Source organism: Diceros bicornis, chromosome 29, assembly GCF_020826845.1.
Source record: "Diceros bicornis minor isolate mBicDic1 chromosome 29, mDicBic1.mat.cur, whole genome shotgun sequence".
In the NCBI taxonomy this organism is placed as follows: Eukaryota; Metazoa; Chordata; class Mammalia; order Perissodactyla; family Rhinocerotidae; genus Diceros; species Diceros bicornis.
In genome coordinates, this window is record NC_080768.1 from 18017718 (window position 1) to 18033704 (window position 15987).

At 38.3% G+C, this 15987-nt stretch overlaps 1 protein-coding gene across 4 annotated transcripts in view; it reads right to left on the reverse strand.

Annotated features, from left to right (window-relative positions):
* FAT1 (FAT atypical cadherin 1) overlaps positions 1 to 15987 on the reverse strand; it is a 131826-nt gene that overhangs the window by 35285 nt on the left and 80554 nt on the right. For all 4 annotated transcript variants that reach the window (XM_058525019.1, XM_058525020.1, XM_058525021.1 and 1 more), the window contains 6 exons: positions 15436 to 15497; positions 11684 to 12013; positions 11127 to 11337; positions 8789 to 8928; positions 3953 to 4228; positions 3615 to 3825 (listed from right to left, as the gene is read on the reverse strand). In XM_058525019.1, coding sequence (XP_058381002.1) covers positions 3615 to 3825; positions 3953 to 4228; positions 8789 to 8928; positions 11127 to 11337; positions 11684 to 12013; positions 15436 to 15497 — 1230 coding nt within the window. The remainder of the gene's footprint in view (positions 1 to 3614; positions 3826 to 3952; positions 4229 to 8788; positions 8929 to 11126; positions 11338 to 11683; positions 12014 to 15435; positions 15498 to 15987) is intronic.

The following is a 15987-nucleotide window of genomic DNA, read 5'->3' on the forward strand; positions in this document are numbered from 1 at the left end:
TACCCAGATGTTCCCTGCTTAGAGAATATGATGGGGAGGGCTTGTTACTTCCCTGTTCAGCATTGTTACTTCGTCCCCTCACTGATTTTTCTTTATAGCACGTATTGCAACCTTTTTCTTTTATCTGTTCTCCCACTAGAAGATAAGCTGTTTAAGCATGGCTTGTTTTAGTCATTATTTTTATCACCTGTGCCTAGACAAATGCCTGACACACAGGAGACACTCAGTAAATATTTGTTGAATGAGATGACTTTTACACATGTACGGAAGACAAAGCATTAAATGCCAGACAGGTTGACCAGCAGTCTGAAAAAAATTAACAGTCATTAAGGCACTACATTTATACCTCTATTTGGTTTTGTTTTTCTGCATTTATACCTCTATCACTACCAACAACCATTTGTTAGATTAAGTACTCCCTTTAAAAGTATTAGCAAAAGAAATGTGTACTAACTGGGAATCTGACAAAAAATTTTTATCAATCATATGAAATTCAGAAACATTATTACCTGGAGTACCCTGATTTTGATAAAGACAGCTCTGAGCTTGTCACTGATAACCAGAAGGTTAAACAAGAACCCAGCTCATCAATTAATATATGGATCCTACATACACATCTACTATGGCAGAAATCATCAGACTTGCAAATGGGAAAGCAACATCATGTTTAGGTGGAAACACAGTGAGGGCTGTCGAGTGACTTGAATGTGCCCCAGTTCCATCCAGTAACAGGCACATTTACCAAACATCGAAATACACATCTGGTATTTGGGAACGAATCAATAACGCAGTGATAGAAGTTTGCACTAGGTCGGGGGCTTAGTCATTCCCTTAGCTGGAGGTACTGGTGATTTCTAAATAGCCTTAAATTGTTCTTTCTATCTGAATGAGGCAATTATCTGGACAAGCATGTGAATTTGTGCTCATTAGCTATGACTGTAGTACACGTATACACCCCAAAGGGCATGCTGGAGAGCTGTGCCCAGGAATCTGTTTCTTCCCACGGGGGACATGCCATGGATGCTCAGTAAGATGCTGACTGCATGACAGTCCAGCAACCTCTATAAAGTTTCAATTGCAACTATATTTAAACTAAGTTGGGGAAAGAACACCAATTCTAGTCAATAAGTATATTTACTGAGCGTCTTCTATTTACAGGCGTTACAACAGTTTTGAAGTTACAATAATCTATACTTTAAAAAAATAGAAGAAAACACGATACAGCCCAGAGTAGGGCGCTGATGTGTCTCTAAGCGCATAACTCAATTGTTACTGAAAATATCCTTTAATTAATTCCTTTTTCCCTAAAGACTCCTAATCAGACCAAACCTTTTGCTCAATAAATTGCTGCTAATTAAACATGCAGTGTTACAGCCTGAATTTATAACTAGTCTTCTGAACTTTATTAAATGTAATCTGACACAAATTAGAAGCTGGTGATTAGGAACAAAACTGTTAAATGGAAGGCTGTATGACCTTTCACAGTTCCTACTATTCCAACAGATTTGAGCGCGCGTGCGCGCACACACACACTTCTACTGCATTTTTTTTTTTAATTATTTATTTTTCCCCCAAAGCCCCAGTAGATAGTTGTACGTCATAGCTGCACATCCTTCTAGTTGCTGTATGTGGGACGCGGCCTCAGCATGGCTGGAGAAGCGGTGCGTCGGTGCATGCCTGGGGTCCGAACCCGGGCCGCCAGCAGCGGAGAGCGCGCACCTAACCGCTAAGCCACGGGGCCGGCCCTCTACTGCATTTTAATGGGACTCATTTCCTATAATGTAATTGTTTAGCACAATTTTTATATTACCAAATCCATAAAAGTATCTTCTTCCAAGTCCAGATTCTGTATCAGAATAGGCCCTCGGTATTATCTATTCTTCAAGTGGAGACGCAGTTCCATTCTTGGAATACCAAATCACTAATCCCATCAGTCACTACAGGCATTTAAAGAATGCACATGCCTTTAGTCAGGCACCAACAGTCATATTTTAACCACCCAGTTGTTTAAAATTATGTGAAAGCTAAGGGAAAGCTTCACATTTTCTCCTACACAAACCCAGTCAGTTTGTCTATGAGAAAATTATTTTATTGAAGTGCTCAGGCATGCACAAATGGAATGCACTGTTTCTTTAACGGCTCAATTTCTGAACCAGTGGAAAAACCTGCATCTTTCTTCAAGGCACCAACTACACTGCAATACGTTTTAACATACCACGGGCAGTGTATGAGATCTTATTTGTGATTTTTTAAATTTGGTGATTTTTCAGGGAAATAAATGAAACTTCAAATATATTAAGAAATAAAAATAGTTTAACCACATAAAACACATCGATTAAGTGTTGTTTTTTAAAATCGCTCTCCATTTGCTCAGCTTTTGATAACATTTACAACTCGACCAATTCTATGCCTGGGAAAGACATAATTTCTAAATACACAGAGGTATGGACTTTTATTAAAAACAGTCAAGTTGAGAGGACAATCTCAATATTCTAAAATCATTATAAAGACACAATGAAAAAGACTACACATTCTTTGTACTACCAGCAGCACTGAGAAAGATGGAAAAAAGGAAGCTGCCTTCTCAATATTTAATCATTTACTCATAGTATTTGGCAGGAGTAGGGAAAGTCTCAAAGCAAGGTGATTTCTGACTGTATGAATCAAATGCTCTAAAGCAGATCCCTGTTTCAATCAGGGGCAGAATTCTTTCACAAGAACATACACCTGTGGACCAATGGCAACCCCTACCTATCATGCACAAGTATGAGTGCTCCTCGCATGCTGCCTGGCACATACAATCAGCTTAATCTGTCCATGGAATGAATAAAAGAATGAGTGAATAGCAGCATAAAACAGACCAGAGGACAAAAATATTTCGCTTTGCCACAACCGCTTCTTGGTGATCCCCCTTCTTGTACATCACACCTAGAGCTGCCTAGGCCCACGGTTCCAGCTGGCCTTCCCTACCCTGTTGTCTCCTGCCCAACTCGGGCAGGGCCCTTAGCCTTTTCAAACTTTCTTCAAGTCTAGTCCCAACTCTGGGGCCTACTGCAACAACCCAACTCCAAGAATGAAACACAACTGTCAAAGGGACATGGGGGTTAAAGTGGCAGAAAATCTAATGGAAGAGGCAGGAGGGGCATGACACCCTCTTTAGCAGATCTGACCCAATTAGAGTTGGATGAGTCAGCACCCCGTCATGGAATCTCCTGCTCTGCCCAAGAGAAAATACTCCTAAGTGTTTCATAGTTAATAGATGTTATGGAGGAAAATGATCGTGTGGTTAAAACCAGTTTGGAAATACTGAATTGATCCAATAAAGTATTCTTTACTGCAGGACTTCCCAGAGCCTTGAATTAAGCTAATATCGTGAATCTCCAAGAACTTCACCCAGACTTATTTAGGACTCTATCTTTGCTTTCTAATGAGATAAAAGTTTAGAAAAAAATCCTCTTTCTCCTAACAGGTAAAATGGTAGCTAAAGATCAATTTAAGCAATTTTTACAGTGATACACAGAAATGTTTCAACATCTAGAACTAATTTTAGAAAAGAACAAGTATGCTTTCTAACAAGCGCAAAGCTAGAAATCTATCAAGTGCTCCAAAGATACCTGATTCGATGGAATACAATACTTCAGCATTCTTCCCTTTGTCCTTGTCAAGAGCCGTAACCTGCAACACAACTGAGCCGACGGCTGCTGATTCATAAACCCGCCCTTCGTAGGATGAACTCGTGAACCAGGGGGCATGATCATTTGTGTCACTGACATTGACGACAATCCTTGCAAAGTTGCGCTTTACAGGGACATCCTGATCTCGTACCTAAAAGAATCAACACATCATCAATCCTGTTGGGGTTTTCCTTATAAAACTGATTAAAAATCACTCTCCAACACATGAAACCCTTCAGAAACCAAAGGCCAGCAGGAGAATGAGCAGAAAGCCGTACCATGACTGTAAGGACATGCTGGTGAACAGCTTCATGGTCAAGTTTTTCAGAAGTATACAGAGAGCCGGTTGCAGGATCAAGACGAAATTTCTTGAGACTCAAGGGATCGATACTACTCTGCAGAGTGTAGATCAGCTTGTTTTTCTCATCCTTATCCACAGCACTGATTTGTAAAATTTCTGTTTCTGGCACTGTGTCTTCAGGAATAACAACTTCATATTTTGATGTAGAAAATTGAGGACGATGGTCATTTGTATCTATTACTTTGATGAATACCTGTAATGACAAAATGACTCACATGATAATATTCCTAATTATGATGTTTTAGTAGTTAAAGAATCGGGAAAAAATCAGATGCACACTGAAAAAAACTGATTTTTTAGCAAAATGAAATAATATGAGAAATAAAAGCAACAAAACCCTAGAATCAAAAATATCTTTAATATTTCTCATCCAGGGCCGGCCCCGTGGCTTAGCGGTTAAGTGCTCTCGCTCCACTGCTGGCGGCCCGGGATTCAGATCCCAGGTGCACACTGACGCACCGTTTCTCCGTCCATGCTGAGGCCGCGTCCCACATACGGCAACTAGAAGGATGTGCAACTACAACTATCCACTGGGGCTTTGGGGGAAAAATAAATTAAAAAAATGATTAAAAAAAAAAATATTCCTCATCCATCTGTTACCTATATATAAATATGAGTAAGATAATGAAGATCTTTCTAACTTCTTCAGACCAACTTTGGAGAGAAAATATAACACTTTTCACACATTTCTTTCTGAAATACAGAGGTAATTTCTCTTTGGTCTCCAGAGAAGAGATATTTCTAGATTATTCACATAAAGATAACAGAAAAGTTAACTTTACCAGGATTTACAGAGGACTAATTTACTGCATCACATTTGGATCTGTAACTACCAAGCTATTGAGGTGAATATGTTACTAGAGGGTCACAGTATCTAAATTTCTTGTTCTAATCTTTGAGACTCCGAATTCCTAACAAACAGATTTTTTCTATATATAAAAAGAAAAATTAGAAATGTGTTTTAAAATCTTTATATATTTTTGTGATCACAAAACCTACATATAAATAGTAACTGTTTATTTCGTAAAAGCAATTTAAGTACAGTGAAAAGGTCAACTCTCTTAATTTGTCAACATAGAACAAAAACTTTAGATGAAAAAAAGCAGATGTTAAAAAACTCAGTTCTAAACTAGATTAAAAAAAATTTTTTTTTACTTTGACAGTAAGGGGATTAACTTTCAGATTGAAAAGACATACGTGGATAAGGCATAGTGGGAATCACTAGCGATTATAAAAGACGGTTGACAGTTATGAACAAGACAGCTGAGCTTCAGTGGCTCGTATGGAACAAAGGGGCTTGCTGGTCCAAACGGCACAGGGGGCCAAAGTCCCAGGATGGCGCAGGTAAGGTGTTAACCACACTGGTGCATGCATATGAACTAGAGGGCTTTCCATGAAGACTATTCCAGTGTTCTCACAGAATACTAAAACATCAGTGATGGACTTGTCACAGTAAACTTTATAGGAACACAAAATGCATTCACCAGACCACAGAAAGGTTTTACGTGCAAGTTATGTAAACATTTAAAACTACTGATGCCTGACATTGAAAGGTCAGTGATGGTCCAGGAGCGATGGCTATAAAGGTAATGTCTATAAGTTAAATCATTACACATTCATTTCCACTATAAATTTTAAAATTATTTTCTCATAGAGTAAGACAGATGTTGGGCAGAGATAGCTTAATCCTGCTCCAAGATTAATCACAACCAAATGGGAACGGCCAAAGTAAAAACAATCATTTCTGATAAGGCAATTCAATTGAAACATATTATTAGGCATCTACATGCTCAGTACTTGCCTACATATTAGTGAGGGTGCAAATAAGCATGCGACAGTCCTATCCTCAAGAAGGTTTTACCCTCACTGGGCAATGTCTCACATACACAGACCCTAATGAGGCTTCACACATTGACAACTAAGTTTTTAGGGGTCCAGAGACGGTCTGGGACATTCAGAAGGCCTTTACGGAGGAGGCAAGGCTTTGCTCGCATAGGTTTTAGGTTAGCAGATGAATGTATGTTGGGGTATGCGGAAGGGCTCAGTCAAAGACATGAAGGCAAGGGGAAGAATCAAACATCCTGTCTCCTAGAGACCAGAGAGAAGGACCCGGAACTAGAGGATAGTAAGTAAAAGAGCAGGGAGAAAGTGGGAGTGAATATGCAGAGCCTTGACTCCCAAGCAGGGGGTGGAGAACTATACATCCTGTATGTACTGAACCTTGTGATCAGCAGAGGTTCACCTCTGCTCCTCTTCCCGACTGGCAGACCACTCTGGTCACAGGCAGTGCACAATGAATTGTAGGAAGAGAGAATGGAGACAGGAAGGTGACTCAAGTGTCAAGTGGGGGGCCAAGAGCCGGATCCAGTGCTGATGGGCAACAGCGCACGCCGTGTGAGCGCCTAGTGGGTCCCAGGGCTTTAAGAGCAAGCACTCATGGGTTATCTCACTTCACCCTCATAAGCACCCAATGAGGGCAAAATCACTATGCCCATTTCCCAGATGAGAAAATGGAAGAAGCACAGAGGGTTATAGCCACCTGCCCACGGACAGGAGTAAGAGGCAGAGCCGAGATTCAAACCAAATGGCCCGCTCCAGAGTAGGAGATGCTGATGCTCGAGAGAAACTGAAAGAAAACGTGAAAGCAAAGCTGTTTCAAAGAAAGAAAACAATGTTTACTGATTTGGTAAGTTACCTTGAGACATCAGATAAAGCAAAGGGACTTGAATTAATGTCGGTCAGTATCCTAAGCAGAAAACAGAAGGAAGGCAAGGAGAAGGGCTGTTTGAACAGAGCACTGGCCGTTACATACGACCCTCCCACCACCCATCTCTGCGGAGGGTGCACCTTGGCTTATCCGCCAATGGTCTCCAGATCTCGAATCTGACATCTGCTGCTACTGACCTCCACGCAGGGAAACCTGTTCTGCTGGTTCCGGAGTTCTACCCATCTACCTTGCTGTGCTCCAGGGCCTTCTCGACCCGACCCGGTTCTGATCTCGGTGTCCCTCATCAGGGGGTATCTGCAACTCTGCTCCCACCCACATCCCTATCTCCCTGTTCTCAGCCCCAGCCTGGAAACTGAAACCTAATTACTCATGTTCCCTTTGTCCCACACCTTAACAGGTCAGCCTGGGCTCTGTAACCATTCTCTGACATTCTGACTGCCTCTCCCTGCCAGCGATTCGTTAGGATATTATCAGGACCCTCTGAAAATGACTCAAAATAATTTATAAAAGAAGAAATAAGGCACTGAATTTAAGATATCCTGCATCCCTGAGAAAAGATGACCAGAATATATTTCCTGGGTTTTATAGGAATTTTAGTCAATATACACTATAGTTCATTCTAAGCTTTTAATTGTGCTAAAACTACGATTATTGAGGAAGGGGTGCATTGCTGATTGTTCACTTTTGTAATAAGTGATAAATGCTACAGGTAGATGTATATCATCTTTAGTAATGAAAACGTTTGGTACAGAGGGCTATTTCTCCTGATTATTAAGTTCCTCTTGCTAGATTTCTGGTTAGTCAATTATTTGAACTGGTCTACATACTTTTATAGTCTTTAAACCTTTCAGAATTATCCTGTTAAATTTATTACAATTATTGATGTTTTTATTCTCATTTTCATACACTAAAGTCTAACTTCTACAATGAGAACAGTTACTGACAAAATGGAAATTTTAATACCATACTAGAACTTTTACATGAGAATCTCAAAATGACCCAAAGCACAGTACATAGATTAAATACACTAAAAATCACAAGCATTTGGAGAAAGGAATAAGGTCTTTTTCGCAACTGGCTTTAAGTTATTCATTTATTAACTGAAAAGACATCATAGACTATAATTTTTATTCTTCAATGAAACTAAATGATTAGCAGATGATCTGTCATACTTAAGATTTAAAATAGTATAATCTAAAGCTAGAAAATTGGACTCCAGAGGCATTTTATTATCTAACATTTCACTTCTTCTTCTTACTTTGTGGATACAGCAGATTATACACAAGCCTTTAGTTTCCACCGTTCTAATGTGAGTTCCACGAGGGCAGGATTTTGTTTCTTCTATTCAGCTTCTAGAAAAATACCTGGCACCTAACAAGTGTTCAACAAATCCTCAAACAGCCCACTTTGAGAATCAAAGAGAATTAATAAGGAAGAAGATAATTTAAATTTAATTTATAGGATTTTAACATTTAAATTTGAAATCCCAGTAATCTGGTCACCTCTTAATCATCAGATAGGAACAAATAAAGATGTTAAAGGAATAATCAGAACAATTTTATCCGTTATTTTACACAGCCCTAGTTAAGGTAGCCAAGGGGAAAAAAATCCAAAAAAATGTTTAAAAGATAATTAATCACTTTAACCAGCTTTAATGAAAGCGACTTAGACAATTCATTCTCAATAGTGATACACTTTATACTAATAAAGTTCAAAATGAGTATAACATTATAGGATTTTGATGGCATAACAATAATATGGGTTTTTTTTTTAAAGTTTTCTTTCAAAATTTTCCAAACTTGTTAATTACATGCAAAACCTAAATTGGAATTTTTAGAAAGTTAATTTTCTTTCCCTAAATAAAAAAGCCTTGATGCATACGTGTGTAAACTACATCCACACAGGAGCTTCTGATTTGAGAACCTCAGGGGCAGAATCAACTGTTCATATTGCTGCGGGCCCTTAAATCCCATTGTCATGTCATTCCTCTGACAAATACATCATCTACTGATGTAATTCACTTACCTGAGTGAGTATAGTGGTGGTTCCATCTGTAGCCTCAACTGTGAGGTTGTAGTTTGATTTTTGTTCTGCATCAAGAGGTTTGGCAACAATGATGGTTCCAGTCCCCTTGTCCACATCAAAGTGACTCTCATAGTTGCCACCTAGTTTAAATTAGGACAAACAGAAGAGTAAAAACAGATCAAAGGATGAAAATCTGTCATTTATTTTGTGGCTTTCTAATTCTTAATGGCATGAAAAAAAAAACCTTCTGATAAACTGATCATGGTGATTCCAAGGAGCTTCCATTTTGCAAGACAAGAACCGAAGGGCAATTAGAAAGACAATGCTTATTAAGGCAAAGTTGAGCCATAATTGTCAAGGAAGCTACTAACAGAGGAAGCAAGAAAGTAACTCTGAAAACAGGAAAACACTGCTAATATTGCCAATGAATTACTTTCAATTTGCCTTTTCAAGGGTTCTAATCTCTCTTTAATTTATATCTCAGCAGCTATATAAAACATCATTTAGGAACCAAAGCTGGCCATTTAAATGTTTACTCAAAAAAAAATTTTTGAGACACTTTGAGCATATGGCCCTCATAAAATAACTATTAAAAACAAATGAAAAAAATAGTGGTAGTTAACATCAGTTAGTACTGACTCTCATACACTATGTGAAATTTTTTCCCATTGTCGTCAAACACAAAGCTTAACGAAGCAGAAGTTTCTGTGCTACTAACATTATCCAGATGCATTCCCAATTATATTGTACATAAACTCTCTTTTCAAACCCACTGAACTTGACATACTTGTATCAATGAAATGAAATGGAATGAAAACAAAAGCTTAACGTCAGGATGAGTTCTACTACTAAATCTAACCAGGAAACAAAACCACGCACACAGAAAACAAAGTCTTCAGTTAAACCTAAAACGCAAGACCTCGAGATGTAGGAAACGAATATGTCTGCAACTGAAATGGATGACCACGTGCACACTACGACAGAAAAAGGCCATGAAAGATAGTCCCTGGAAATAAAAAAGTTCTAAAAATTGACGCTTTTATTCTAGATCTCATAATCTGAGGCAAATTATGTGATCTCAGCAGATACCTTCTGCTGTACAGCTCAGGTCACAAGTCATCTGAGAGATGTAAAACACTTCTCTAGCAAGTGTGTCTCCTGGCACAGCCAAAAAGAAGCAAGCAAGCATGGAAGGCAAGCACAGAACAAGGAAGAGCCATCAATCAAACAGCTTCCAAACGCAGTCAGCATTCAATGGTGAAGTAGACACTGCGCAGCAGCAGCAGCCTGCTCATCTGAAACGTGACAGGAGTTAACAGAACGCAAACGAACTAGTATTGATTGTAGTTAACTACGAAAGTTATCTTTTTTCCCCCTAAAACTAAACGTAGAGGTTGAAGACATCAACAATTTTATATAACGACCAACGTTGGGAAAGCAGCCTGTCTAGGGTGAAAGTTCAAAGGGTAAAAGCCTGTACCACCTGCACCGAGTGGTCCCTCCAGCCTACGCCCCATCAGCTTCAACCTGCTAAAACAGCAGTTGGGGGTAGGGCGGCTAAGGGTGGACGAGGGAAAAAGAATACGAAGTTCCTAGAATTAGAGATGAATCACAATACATACTTTTGGTCTTAAATATCCTTATAATTAAAATAGTGTGAATAGAACAAAAAAAGCTAAGACGTCCAAGTCTAACGTAAATTGACATGTTGGAATAGGGTATTACATTCTGTGTCTAAGCTAAATTCAATGACAAAAAAAAAAAGGAAGAAAAAGAATTGGCTTAGGCACGTAATTTTTAATCACAGGATGATTTAATCTAGCAAACCCTGCTTCCTACTGAAAATGAGGTAAATAAAACTCAAAAAGCCATAGTTGGCACTATCGTTTTTAATTATACAAGTAAAATCTGTAAGCTTATTCCCTATAAAATACCGACATGTGACAGTCACACAGGCAGTTCTTTTAAACATTCAAATCACATTCACTCAAAATAGTAATGTGCCATATGTTATATATCAAGAGGGAAAAATTAAGAAGTTGTGTTTTTGGACCAAAATGTTTAGATTTCTCTGTAACTCCTGGATGCACTTTTAAAAACTTTATTTTTATAAGAATGATATGGTACATACAGAGCACCTATTTTAAACAAGTTTAATATATGTTGGACATTGTGAAAAAATCTGCAATCAAAATACTGCAATTTAATACAAATTCTCCACTTATAGGTCCTACTCCCAATTTTAAATTCTGAGATGTACACAAAATAAGAAAATCATAGACAGGTTCTCGTTGGTTTAACTTACACAAGGACAGTGAAAACCAGGAGGCATGCTTACCAATGATGTCAAACCAGAGAGGCATGCCAAGAGGCTCCACAGATATTACTCCAATCATGTGAGCAACTGGATCGCTCTCCATTACAGTAAAGGTGAAAAACGATTCTTCAAATGAAATTGGCTCCGGGGATGGTTTGGGTTTGGAGATCCATTCGATATGGAGTCGAGTGGTTGACGACTTTTGGGGGCGACCGTTATCAACTGCCTTAATCTAAAACATAGGAAGAGGGGATAAAAACAGCAAATTAGAAGTTATATCCCATAACTGAAGCATGGATGGTTTGGTCTTAAACTGAGCCATTTTCAAACATTTAATATCTGTATTTGTATATTCCACATGTTTAACGCTTGATAAAAAGAGCAACCTCTTCAAGCCATACTCAATATAAATAATAATTGGAGTGACAGCTGAAAAGTGAAAAGCAAACCCATACTTCCCACTGTTAGGTCACAAACACTGAGGCCATTTGCTGAATAGAGATCGAGTTATAAGAGAGGAGACATAAGACTAGATTAACAAAGTATACAAGAAATTCAAAGACTAGATCTTAACTCACTGAAAGAATATCATATTCTCCAGCTCCAGAAAACTTCTTGGACGAAACCACTCCAGTTTTGGGCTCAATAAAAAATTTGCCGTGCTCATTTCCATCTTCGATGCTATAGGAGATTTCCGCATTGGGACCTTCATCTTTGTCTGTTGCTATAACACGATATAGTGGCTCACGCTTGGTGTTTCTTTCTCGTTCTGGTTTTTCCCGCTCTGGGAGCCTGATTTTGTAGAACTTTTGCAGGAACTGAGGTTTGTTGTCATTTTCATCAAGGATTTTCACAATGACTCTTGCAATGGTTGATTTGGGGGGACTACCATTGTCTGTCACAGTAACCTGTTTTTTAAAGGTAACAGATCAACAAATGGTTTCAAAACACACATACAGCGAGTGAACACCTTCTTCCTAATGATCATCAATCAGCATTTGTATGAACCTCTACAGTTCCCACAGCACTATGACACACACCTTCTCCTCTCATTCCGACAACAGCCCTGTGAGGAGGCAACAACCTCTCCCATTTTCACAGAAGGACTCAGGGAGCGGGGCAAGAGCTAAGAAAGACTCAGCTGTGACCCCTGCTCTGTCCTTGTCATACCACGTCTCTTCCTTGCACCACTGTAACTGTAATGTGACATCACCAAAATGCTAAAACTATCAAAAACTTAATATTTTTAAGCTAAAGAAAAGATACATGAAGATTTTGCTTTTAAATATTCAGAGTCCTCTTCAAAACAATATACACTCTATATACTTAAAAATAAAATCTCCACATACTGCATTAAAAACTCATTTTTAAGGTTCACCAATAAATAAGCTAAATCATCACTTTAAAATATATGTTAAGTGCATGCCTTTTAATATACTAGTAATCATTTTATTTAGTTTGGCTTTTTTCTTGTACAGAAGTTTTCCACGTTGAGTAGGGTAAACATAAACATTTAAATTTAAGATGAACTTAATAAATAAGATTTTCAGTAAAAGAAATGTAAAATTACTTTCATTCTAAGTAAATTACTCATGTATTCCGTTTAGGAATGAAGATCAGAGATTCCGGAGGACTAGCCTGGGGAATACTTCTACATGCACAGGAGGTAATTTCACCCTAGATCAAATGTTCCTTTTTACTTCAGTGTGTATGTGAAAAGTAATGACCTTAGTAACCGTTATTCTCCCCTCACCCACATCCTCCCAAATTAACTATTGAAATACTAAAAACATTACAGTAGATTTAAGTTTCCCATGGAACTGTTTTCCTTTTGAAGCTAGGTTGGTGTCATTCCTATTGTTTATAAAGTGGGAATGGGGCCGGCCCCGTGGCTTAGCGGTTAAGTGCGCGCGCTCCACTACCGGCGGCCCGGGTTCGGATCCCGGGCGCACACCAACGCACTGCTTCTCCGGCCATGCTGAGGCCGCGTCCCACATACAGCAACTAGAAGGATGTGCAGCTATGACATACAACTATCTACTGGGGCTTTGGGGGAAAAATAAATATAATAAAATTATTAAAGTGGGAATGTATCCTGATGGTACTTACCAAGAGTATCTAGGTAACGTAGCTGCTTTACTTAAAGATCATGATTTACCTTCCCCAACTCTCAAAATAAAAATTACTATTTTAATTTTAACCTCCTAAAACGTTTCCTTTTCAGTTTTTATATGATCTTTAGGAAAAAATAAAAGAAATACAACCAATACTAAGCTTTTTAATATTCATCACCAAATTGTTCCTAAGTTTGGGTTCAATAACCAGCAGCCAGTAACACAGCTTTTAATATGTGATGAAAAAAATCTCTCTTCTTCAAGACAGTCAAATCCACGCCAGCATTGGCCCTCGAATATACCCCCACAAAAGGACTATAGAAAAACGTACAAGATACGTAAGCAAACTATTATAAACTCTTAGTTCCCATCAACGTCTTAATATTATCTTCAAAGTCCTAAGTGTCTTACACCTGCTCCCACGCAGACTTGGACGTTCACTGAGAAAAAAGGGCTCCGGAGGGAGGCATACAAGCAATGGGTGTGCGGCGCCGTGCTAACCAGGGTGAGGGGACTCGAGCAGGATGCTAATGTGTGCAACCTGCTGCTCTGGCTATTCTGCCATATGTGTATTTTCTTCAGGAACCATATTCTCCCTTCTGTCAATCACTGTCATGACTAAATAAAAACTCAAAACTCTGCTCTATCATAAAGAAAATGGATTCAAGGGAACTATACAACCTAGGACTAAACCCTTAGCTGTAACACATGAAGAAATTACTAATTGTAATTGTGGCTGTGAAACCATTTTCTGGATGGGATAATCATGCACATAGGTGTGCACGTGTGTGCATGCGTGCACACACACACACACACACTATATACAGCTGTAAAAACTAAATATTTCACTGACAAAGTTAGAAAATTCTGACCAAGGATGAAATGAAATTAAGCAGGCAGTATTATGAACAGCAATAATATAAAAAGAGAGAACTAAAAAAAATTACAGTTTAGAATTTACTGGTAGAATGGAAGAGTTGTGCAGATAATTTGCAATTAAACAAAAGCACTTGGTCTTCTCCAGGTCTGGCTCTAATAATCAACGCTGGCCTTTAATACGTGATAGAGAAATGTCAACAGAGGTAACAGGTTTGCTCTGCTCCAGCTTTCCTCTCCACTGGCTGCCTTTTCTCTCAGCCTCGTCCTGGTTTGCAGGCAATGACACCCAGCAATCTCGGGGGCCTGATGTCCACATTACACTCTACCTTCCTCCTCCAAATTACTCCCATCCCTTTGCTCCCAACGCATCTACTGCCCACCAGAAACAAGGCAACCAGTAAGTGATAAACTGTGTTTCTTCCTCTGAGGAATAGAAGGCATTTTAAATGAACCGTGAGAAGGAGAAGCCTGAGGACATCTCAGAAGAGCATGTCAGACTTCAATCTATTTTTATTTTAGAAATTTGTAAAAAGCACGAACTATATAATTCAGTTTAAAATGCATAAACAACGCAACTGTTTAAGAACAACAAAAAAAACTGGAAACAAGCTAACTATAGTCAAAAAGGCTGAATTAGATCTATTAATAGTAACATAAATACATCTCAAAAACATAATACTGCAGGGAACTGGCCCCGTGGCACAATGGTTAAGTTCACACGTACTGCATTGGCGGCCTGGGGTTGGCTGGTTCAGATGCTGGGCGCAGACCTAGTCACCGCTCATCAAGCCATGCTGAGGCAGTGTCCCATATAACAGAGCTATAACTCTACAACTATGATACACAACTATGTACTGGGGCTTTGGGGAGAAAAAAACAAAAAGTGGAAGGTTGGCAACAGATGTTAGTGCAGGGCCAATCTTCCTCAAAAAACAAACAAACAAACATAATACTGAGGAAAAAGAAAGATACAGAAGGCATACAGAAAAATATCACTTACGTAAAAGAAAATGAAATTCAAATAATATGGTTTTCAGTTTTGTGTGTGTGTGTGTGTATGAGCACACGCATGTATAAAGTACAAAAATTAGAACGGAACTTACGATAGGGGTCATGTATTCTGGAGATGGACAGAGTATGGTATAAAAGGGCCAGGAACTATGTTCACAATGCTTTCTTTATGTTTCTTTTATTAATGAGCAGAAGCTAATATAACAAAATAGTTCTAACTATGAATATTAGCTATGAATACTAGTTAACATGCACCAGATTGCTCTTTCCCATGAGATTTATAATTACAATATTTTAAAAATAATTAAAAATAAAGAAATGCTTACTTCTAATATGTGTTCATCTTGCTGTTCTCTGTCCAGTTTTCTGGATGTAGTTGTGATGAGACCTATAAAATGATAACAGTTCATTAATCCTCACAAAATATAGTCAATTACAAAATACTGTAATTGAAACAACACTCAATGTAAAAATCTGAGCAAAACTCTAATTTATTCTGAAGGAAAAAATGATTCATACAGATACAGTTAATTATTTTATTTACAAATCACATACTTTACACTTTCTCCTTTTCATGATTCTTAAACATATTAGGTCAATGACAGAAGTATTAAGGAAGTAGAGAAGCTCAAATCAGTTACATTTTCTATTTGTTTAGTAGTTTCAATACACATTTTGTCAGAAAATATTTTTAAAAAAATGAGATGAGGTTATCCAGGATTTCATCCTTACCCACATCTCCTTTAAGTGCTGCAGAGATGATTAAGAATTGACAGAAATAACTTCTATAACTATCTTAAAAAGAACCATTGGAAAATATAATATTGACTACGATTTATTACCTTTGAATCATCTACCCTCAAAAATGAAGATGTGTT